This window comes from Solanum stenotomum, unplaced genomic scaffold, assembly GCF_019186545.1.
Source record: "Solanum stenotomum isolate F172 unplaced genomic scaffold, ASM1918654v1 scaffold30548, whole genome shotgun sequence".
Classification (NCBI taxonomy): domain Eukaryota; kingdom Viridiplantae; phylum Streptophyta; class Magnoliopsida; order Solanales; family Solanaceae; genus Solanum; species Solanum stenotomum.
Window position 1 is genome coordinate 218 of NW_026031028.1, and position 10,256 is coordinate 10,473.

General features: G+C 35.5%; 1 protein-coding gene across 1 annotated transcript; it reads left to right on the forward strand.

Annotated features, from left to right (window-relative positions):
* Positions 1 to 785: 785 nt before the first annotated feature.
* On the forward strand, positions 786 to 7,209 carry LOC125851914 (uncharacterized). The gene is made up of 6 exons (XM_049531659.1): positions 786 to 1,462; positions 2,161 to 2,339; positions 4,196 to 4,254; positions 4,373 to 4,501; positions 5,828 to 5,963; positions 6,584 to 7,209. Exons 1-6 carry the CDS (start codon positions 943 to 945, stop codon positions 6,932 to 6,934), a joined length of 1,374 nt encoding a protein of 457 aa, XP_049387616.1. The 5' UTR covers positions 786 to 942; the 3' UTR covers positions 6,935 to 7,209.
* The last annotated feature ends 3,047 nt before the right edge of the window (positions 7,210 to 10,256 follow it).

The window sequence follows — 10,256 nt, forward strand, 5'->3', positions numbered from 1 at the left end:
ATTAAGATTAGTTCATTAAATAATCAAGATTAGGTTAGTGCATATCAGACAAAGGTAAATATTAAAAAAATGAGCCTTTTAATGCTCATGTGAGGACAACCAAAACGATTAATTAATTAAATTAATTCTAACCCTACCATATATTTAAACCTCTTAACAAATATCATAAGAGTACCTACCTACATTATTTTAATTTGTTTTTTAATATTTCACTAATTAAAACAGTAAGACTAGATCTGAACAAAACAATAATATTGCTATTTTTTAATATTCGTGTAGTTTGTCTTGACACGAAATTTAAGAGAAAAAAAGACTTTTAAAACTTATAGTCTAAAATAAGTGATATATTTATGTTTGACTATGAATCATTTAATTAAGAGCAAAATAAATATTTTAAAATTAAATTATTATTAAAAATAGAAAAATATGTCATTCTTTTTAAAACTGACAAAAAAGGAAAGTGATTCACACTTCCTCCATTTAAAAAAGAATGACTTAATTTAACTTAACACAATTTTTAAAAAAAATAAAGAAAACTCTTTTTAATCTTGTATTCCTATATTAAAGTTATATCAAAATGACCTCTAATTTTATTACCTTAAATAAACATAAAACATGGAAAAATTAAAATTATTTTTTTAACCTACTAAAAAAAATATGTCATTTTTTTTTAATAAATATAAATTAGATAAATTAGGACGAAGAAAGTAGTTTATTCGACTAACCAAAACGATAATATTTAAGACGGGAAGGAGTGCAAATTCAAACGGAAACAATACAGTTCGTTTATAACCTTTAAACAATAATCAGAAATTTTCTTTTACTTTCTGTTTCATTTTCATCGTCAATCTACTAAAATTTCTATTGGTGAACAATTTTAACCACTAATTTTATTGAGCTGCTATCGCACTATCACCACATTATTGAAGCTCGATTAACACAATGTCAGTTGCTTGCGGAATTGAGTGTGTATTGGTAGTTGGTTGTATCCGTTGGGCATGGAAGCGCTGCACCTACATCGGAAACAACGACAGTGCCACGTGGCCGGCAGCAACTTGTGAGGAATTCGAGCCAGTTCCCCGTCTCTGCCGTACAATTTTAGCTGTATACGAACCAAATCTCCATAAACCCAAATTCCCACCGCCGGGCGGGTACCGGTTAAACCCGGATTGGGTTGTAAAACGGGTCACGTATGAACAAACCTCCGGCCAGGCACCGCCGTATTTGATCTACTGTGATCACGAGCATCAGGAGATTGTGCTTGCTATTAGGGGCTTGAATTTACTGAGTGAAAGTGATTACAAAGTATTGTTGGATAATAGATTGGGGAAACAGATGTTTGATGGTGGGTATGTACATCATGGGTTGTTGAAATCTGCTATTTGGGTTTTGAATAATGAGTCTGAAACTTTGAGTAAGCTTTGGATTGACAATGGAAGGAGCTACAAAATGATATTTGCAGGTAAAATTTCAACTTATCATTTCAATTTTTTAAAAGAATCTATAAATTTATATTTTACCATTAAAAAAAAGGACCCATGATTTGATCTCATCAAGAGGTTTGACTTTAAAGTTCTAATCTTAGGCATTATATTTTTATTTTTTGAACCTCTTAACTGGAAATTCTAGATCCACCACTAATCAAAGAATATCTAGTTATTACTATTGTAGATATATTAGACTAGTGAATTTTGTAAGATTATGTGTATTTGAAAGTTTGTAATAACATGTAACCAACCGCATATATTTATTTATAAAAGGAATATGGAGATGTGTGATTTATTAGTTCGGTGCGTTAGGATATTTCAATACCTTATTTGTGAACTATGATTTGCTTATTTGGTAAGATTGTATAAGAGTTGGAGAAATTTTGATAGTTTTATCACATTATGGGGTTTTCATATTAATAAGAAAAAAATACAACTTACGAAATTCAAATTGTTTATCCAAACGAAATTTCAACTTCAAATCAGCATGATTTCAAATCGATATCCAAAAGAGGCCCTTAGATTAAGTTCTTCTAAATTTACACTAGTTCCAATCTCAATACAATTAGATTTTTGGATTTGAGTTGCATTTTAACCAGCCGAAACTTATTTAAACTTGAGTGATCGGGTGGATTACTAAGAAATGGTTGATTTTGTTGCCACTATTTCGCAGGGCATTCTCTGGGTTCTGGTGTGGCGTCGTTGCTAACAATAATTGTGGTGAATCATAAAGATAGGTTAGGCGGGGTTCCAAGGAATCTTGTTAGGTGTTATGCAGTTGCACCAGCAAGATGTATGTCACTCAACTTGGCTGTTAAGTATGCTGATGTAATACACTCAGTCATATTGCAGGTGAGTGTCAAAGCTAATTCAAAATTTTAAATCAATGGGTGCAGATGTAACATGAATTTGTATTTTTAAGAAAATATTTAGATTATATTTGTAATTTGAATAGAAAGACGCTATCTTTATATGTGGCATACACACATGGTAAGAATGCTTATGCAAAGCCAAAATCAGCTTATTTTCTTGCTCATCTTGGGCATAGTATGAATTAGCTCGCCTATCGTTGAATGGCCTTCATAGCCTTAAGGTGATCTATCCAAAGAGCATACCCCATAAGGGATTCCGCTGAAGTAGCACTTAATGAAGATTCTTTTAATGCATGGTCCTTTTGTAGCTTTCTCTGTGATTGAGAGATGGACTAGGATGGTGATAGAATAAGATAATGTACTGAGTGGAGGATAAGCAGGCAGCAAATGTTATGTAGAGAACGAATATTAATGATTAGTGTATCTTTCCTTTGATTTACAACAAATTGAATATTGACTGTCCGTGTCGTATGTTAGCGTTTGAGGAGCAAACTATAAACAAAAGGTATTCATATGATCATATCAAGGATGAGATGATTGAAACACCCTTTGGTTCACTGTAGTGGAACTAACCGGAATTTTCACCTTTCAAAGAGACAAAAATAAAGAGTAGCAAGAAGAAAAAATAAAATCGGAGATTGTGAGTGGTCAGAATGTGTATGCTATGCAATGAATTAGATGGCTTCTTTCCTTGGCGAGGTTTTAGTGACCTACTTGTTTCTTTGTTTTTTTTTTGGTGATAAATGAACAGACAAAAGAGCGCTTCTGGTGAATTTACAATGCAATGACTTGGGTTGTTGTTGCATTTCTTTAGCAATACCCTCTTTTCTTTTCCTTCCTTATTCCTCTTTTTTGACTGGGAGTTAACTAGCTTTGTGCTTCCTCCATGAACTGCTGATGGTAGTTGTAGTTGATTAGAGGATCTTATGCAGCGAAACAACTCTTCTATTGTGTTTCGCTTTCTCTGGCTGACCCCTGGTCCATTGTACTGAAGCGATTTTATAAAGAACAATTAGGCTTATATTCTATCCTCTCTATAATTCCTACTGACGAAGTGCTGCATTAGAGCAGTTCTTCGCCGTAATCCCTTTGATCCACACCCTAGATGAAAAAGGGGTATCCTGTGGAATTCCTACCAGCAGGCTGCCGTTTAGTCAAATTAAATTGTTTAAGTGTTGTCCTTTGTCTCATTGTTTATCTCGTAAACATTTGACTCCACTGCTAAAGCTAACGCCTGCTCCTCATCCTTCTCCTTTAGGATAGGATCCACCTTGGTCATTTTTGTGTACCACTCTCAGAGGATTGGTTGTCGTTCTCTTTATACAAAATATCTTGAAGGACCGAAAAAGATCTTTGGTGACGAAATTATCACATCATTCTCAGAATACAGGTTAAATTCCGACTGTGCTGATAGCTTAGTTGCTAATGATAAATTTGTCACAGTACGCTCAGAATACAGGTTAATTACGGATGAGCTAATGTCTTACTCATTCTTGCAGCTACTGATTAGTTAAACTTTAAACCGTTCAGTGCAATTGTTGGGATATCTTGTTTCTTTGTTTTTTTTTTTAATTTATGAGAAATCAGTTGGGATATATCACTAAAATATTTGTCCACAATAACGGGAATCTTTTCCACTGTTATTCTCTGATCATATTTGCGAACTTCAGAAGTTTCTTGTTTGCAGCTATTTATCTTGCTTGAATTCTTAAGACTAAAATTTTAGCCTTGAAACCACAAAAGGACCTGAATAGTGAATATAATTATATGTGTGTTTGCTTTCTCTTTTGTTACCAATGTGAATTAACAATGGTACAATGATTTTTTCTTCTGCAGGATGATTTCCTGCCAAGAACAGCCACACCACTTGAAGACATATTTAAATCCATCTTCTGGTTAGTACAATTCTTATACACTCTGTGTGTGCATAACAATGCCCTTGAGTTCTCTATGTTCTGCCTTTGAGTGATTGCTATAATTATCTCTTATACCAGGCATTAATGCTTTCAACAGTTTACCCTGCCTGATATTTTTGATATGCTTGAGAGATACCTTCATCCCTGAGGGCAGAAAACTCCGAGATCCAAGAAGACTTTATGCGCCTGGCCGAATGTATCATATTGTAGAAAGAAGATTTTGCAGGTAAACCACATTCAAATGAGTGATACTAGTTTGGCTTGTACTGTCAAACAGTCAAAGTAATGCAAACTAATGATTATATATAATAAAAGAAGCCTCTGTCGAATAGTTTCACAGAGTTGCATAACTTTGCTTGTAGTCATTGTGTGCTTTAACTTTGTCTTCTTTACAAATTATAGGCTCCCTCAGTTCTGTGATGATGTTTCATTCTTTTTAAATATTCTGTTATCTTGATTCCGTGTTTAAGTTTCGTAGCCTGGGTCATAGGTCTATTGAATTGGTGTTGGGTGGGGTCTGATCCTTGCCACTATCAACTAGTATGAGTCATTCCAAACATCTGGTGGCTATGATCTCCAAAATGAATTTTCTTATGGAAATGGTCTTAGTGTCTTACTATTTATATAACTTCTTATACTCGATCATGAATTGGTCATGTGCTCTTAAACTGTGTTCGCACAACTATCAATCTCGCCATTATTCTTTGCCCTCAGCTAGTTAGATGCTTGGATTAGGATATGCTTAGGTCCCTGATATATTGCAGATGTTATAGAGAACTTCCATATGAAATGCATCGTCATTTGTGTATCCAATAGCATATTAAATAGAAGATTGCAGAATAGGATCAATCTCACATAAAAAGATGAAGCCCACTACGAATACCACTACGAAACATTGGAAGTGCTGCATTCCTATAGTTGGTTTGAAGATAAAGAAATTGAAGTATAATAGAGATGGTGGATTTTTGCGCAGAAAAGCAGTTTGTAGTAATTGTTTCAATTCTTTTTCATTGTCACCAATCAGCTTGCAGCATTAAGTCTCATTGCTTTAGTTACCTTTAATTTAAACATAATAAATCTGATTATACTCTCCTGTTCTTCTCCCTAAAGTGCAACATGAGTTGGTTTCAAGTGGGGGCAATAAGAACCTTAAGCAGTAAGAAATGATTCTTGGTTCAGTTATCTCTCGTCCAGGATCTAGCTACCTAACAAATTTTCCTGCTTGTATGTTGTATATTCATCATGTCTTCTGATTCTATTGTATATTCTCTTCACATAACTGCAGCACAATATCCGAACATGCTTAGGCATGTACAATTGTTGTACAAATGCTGCTATGGCAAAGTATATTCAAATTAGACCATGGTATTTTCCCACTGTTCCGGATTTCATTATCAGTAAATAAAAAAATGTTTCCCTAACAAGTAGAACTTTTTAATTCACCGACTTCTTGGATGTGATTGTAGCTCTAAATCTTCGCTTCATTTTTGTTATGATATTTCGACAACGGTGAAGCTTGAGTACTCCTGGTGTGTAATTTTGTTCTTGACAGATGTGGGAGGTACCCTCCAGATGTTAGAACTGCAATCCCCGTTGACGGAAGATTTGAACAGATTGTGTTGTCATGCAACTCTCTATCCGACCATGGGATCATGTGGATAGAAAAAGAATCTGAAAAGGCATTTGCAGTAAGTAGCATCAATATTCCTTGAACTTTGAAAAGAAAACTGTAGTTGGTCATCTATGATTACATTCTAGGATGGAATATGTAAGGAATAAATGTCTTGACTTTATCGCACTAAAATTTCAACGACAAAAGCATGAACCTAGTCATTTTGTCATTAGTAAGAGGGTGACTGTCTTCGTAAAAAAAAAGAACTAAATATATGTGCCTTTGGGAACTAGTAACTACTCCAAGGATTTCCTTTGTAAGAAGGTGTAGCTTTTTGCATCAAAGTGTAACTTTTGCGACCTATAAAAGCTTCCGGCTTTTCTCTTAATTCCCTAAACAAAGTGTAACCATTGCCTTTCATTGATAAGTCTAGAAATACGCTATTACTCACCATCTGGATTACATGCGGCATATAGTGGTACTGGAATGTCCGTTTTCCATTAAAATATTCAATTTTAAGATCCCCGAAGAGCATAGCAGCAGAACCAGCATATATCTGCATGTGTGCAAGTCATTATCATTTTCTTTTAGTGGTTACATCAACTGTGCCTCAATCCCAAATCGGTTGGGGTAGGCTAAATGAATCCTCTTGTGTTGAAAAGACTTTGATCTTGTTGAGGAAATACGTCCATGCAGAGACTTAAAGAGGCTAGTGCGGAGACCACCACTTCTCCCCCTAAAGTGCAGAAAATTGAAAGACTGAAGACATTAGAAAAAGAGCACAAGGATGCAATCGAAAGGGCCGTCAGTTTAAATATACCACACGCTGTGGGCGTAGGGGAAGAGGAATCCTCAACACAAAAAGAGGAAGAACCCATGGAGGATATAACTTTTGAGGCATCTCAAAAACACGATGAAGAAGCATCCACAAGCGAAGCCCAGGGAAGTGATGGAAGAACTAACTGGCGTAAAGTAGTTGAAAAGCTTTTCATTAGAGACGAATCTGGGAAATTACGATTAAAGAGAGAATCAACTGGTCCCGAGTAGCAACTCTGTTCCAAGGTGCTTTTTCTCTCTTTTGTGTATGATTGTTGTATGATTGATAAAAGCATTAGTCATGTTCCAACAACTTATAATTCTTTTGTATCCTTGTAGCCCTGTAAAAATTCTTCTTTTTGTACGCGAGCCACCGTTGATGTACAATATGCAGCCCCATCATAAGTACGGTTGCAAATATTCTTTGTGCTATAGTTCCCTGTAGAATCATGTTCATTTGGTTTTCTGATGCTATCCTCTCAATTTGTTGTCCCTTAACATTGTAAGTTTTTTCCTGTCACATTGTTGACTGTTTTTTCTGGGATGAGTAATTCTTGATCATCCAATTATGATGGATGGCTAAGTTTAAACAAGTTAGCCTCTTCGATGCCATGGAAATGTGCTATTTCTCTAGAAGATGAAATATCGGTCCTTGTCCATATATTTGAATTCATTGTTCCTATTCCTTGCCTAAGTCCACTGTAGTGGTTCAGGTTTCCAACCAAATATGTTGAAACAGTAGTAATATTTCTCGTTAATATGCATGTTTTCCTATTAAAATACCAGACTAGTGATGAAGAAAGTTAGACAAGTAAACGATGTCATTAGAGGCTTTCAATTCAGTTTGAGGAGTTGGTGAACTTTTTAAGCATTTCTTTTTATGTAGTCCAATGATTTAGAGCTTTATCTGATTCGTATAAAAATTCCTTTTCGGGCACCCAATTTAGACGTGAAAACCCATTCTGCACCTCACCATCAGAGGTCACTGCAAAGCTCCCCAGGTTACTCAAAGCCATATTCCAACGGAATTAATTTACTGTTAATGCCAACTCGCTATCACCCTGTCTATCTCAATGATAGATCTTTGATTCAGGAGGAAGAGCTGGCAATAGACACAAAAGTATCCATCCATTTTGGCTCTGTATTTGTTTGAATAAAATGACTGAGACCAATTGGTCAAACAAAGATGAAAGTCGGACATAATAATCCAGGAATCCTGCGTGTGGAAGAGCTATCGCTCCACGATTCAGGTATGTTTGCGGTTAAGATACTCAAATTAGAAATGCATTTTTCGTCAATGTGATCGAGTTATGTATTTTCTCTGCCAGCTATGTGATGCTGCTCTAGCCTCTAGATCAAAATTCCAGGTGTGTCCTGTCTTGAAACAATATCTAGCCATGTTATGCTTCTTACGTTTGACGGATATTTGATTGTATGTTCATCTGTCTTAGCAATCGTGTGAGAGTTATGACATTAGAACTCGACATTGCTACAGACAGGGGTGGCTCGACAGTGTTAAAAAAAAGACATGTGCCTTAGGCCCCCAAATTTAAGAGGCCTCATTTTTAATAATAATATGTTATAAGTTATTATTTTTTTAACAAATATTGAATACTATTTGTAGAAAAAGTAAACTTTTCATAGAAAATGAAGGAATTATTAGAAGAAATTTGACATATTTGGAGTACTATATCTCATGAAAAATAATTTAAAATAAGAATGGTTATTTCATCAATTGAAAACTAGAAGAAATCAATTATATAAAACTTATTAACAATTCAAGTGTAAGGCCCCGTTTAATTTTTGCTTTAGGTCACTAATATGCTTAAGCCGCCCCTGGCTACAGAGAAGCCAATCGAGTTGTTGACAAGTTGGCATCTCTTAGTCACAACCAAGAAGAGCTCTGTATATATAGTAATACTTATGGAGCTCTACTTGGACAGATTAAAGGCCTGTTAAATACCGATAACATCCTTACGTATGAACCACCTTGAATTTTCAGCTTTAATAGTCTCTTTGTATTTAGTTTTTTTGCAGTTAGCTTTTTAGCTTTTAAAACTGTTAGCCAAGTTACCCTTCGGGGTGACCCAATGGTTTGGGATTAAGACTTCCATGTTGGAGGTCTCAAGCTCGAAACCCCTTGCCAACGAAAGCAAGGGGTTTGCCTTTTGGGTCGAGCTCATCGCACCGGGCTTGTCTAGTGCGGGTTACCTCTCCTATGTGGTTTGCGAGCTATTGCATAGCAGCGGGGGTTTTACCCTGTGTGCACCCAAAGGGTAGCGGCTGCAGGTTTCCCTTGTCATCAAAAAAACTGTTAGCCAAGTTCAATCCTTGGGGTAAAAGGTCAAAGCATATCCCCTCTTTTACAAGTGTATTTTCAAGTGGCTGTAAAATCGTGACTAGTTAGGAGTAATAAAAAAAAAAAAGTAGGCATAATACTGACTCCTTAACTTGGCCTTAACTAGCCACGGAACACCCAACTTTGAAAATGTGCAACTAAACACCTTAACTTTATTAAGTTAGCCCGTGAACACCCCAACTTTGAGAATGCACATCTAGAATGCACCCCTTTAAACGTTTCTAGATGTGCATTTCAAAATTAAGATGTTCGTGAGACACGCTTATGTCAAGTTGAAGTGGCTAGATGGTCAAATGAAAGTTGGGGTATTTAGTTGAAGTGGCAAGATGGTCAAATGAAAGTTGGGGTATTTAGTTGCCGGTTGAGGTCAAGTTAAAGTGTCTATCTTTGTATCATGCCAAAAAAATAAAAGGAAAGATTTTTGCATAAGACTGCCATCATTCACGTACCACTTACATATGTTATTGTAGGAGGTCACTAATAATATGTATCATCCTTCTTTGAAATGTTGGGCTTTCTTTTTCTCTTTTTTTGACTAGTACTGGTTTAATTTCCCCCTGAACCATGTTCTCCTTTCTTCTTGAATTTATGATTTCCAGAGAAAGTAACGAGTACCTTTTTTTGTTTCTCATTCGGTGTCTGATATTCACATTGGAGTCTGACTAAATCCGATTCACGCCAGATTGAGGGGTAAAAAGCTCCCTAACAAAAGTGACTTCATAGGGACTCGAATCCGAGACTTTTGATTAAGAATGAAGGAGTGCTTATCACTCCACCTTTTATGGCAATGGTGAAACAATGATGCATATGCTTTGTGGTCCCTAGAGTCAAATAAATATGACAACCATGGCAAAGATTCTAAAGAAAATGTACTAAGATGAGACTTTAATGATGGGCCATCATGTTGTCCAGCATCTTTCTGTTTAAAAGATATTTCAAAAAAAAAATAAAATGAAAAACTAGGGGGTGGTCCTGGTGCTTAACATGTGCCAATTTTCTAACTTTACAGTAACCCTTATCTATATTTATTGAATTTGTTATTTGTATTCAATGTCTACTGTTGCTACTGTCTTTAAAAACTATACATGATAAGGTAGGCCATTAGCAAATTTAAGACCATTTGTACTATTAGGAATAGTACTGTTGGTGGATTCAAATATAGCAAAAGTAAATATGGCGCTTCTATGAAAATTT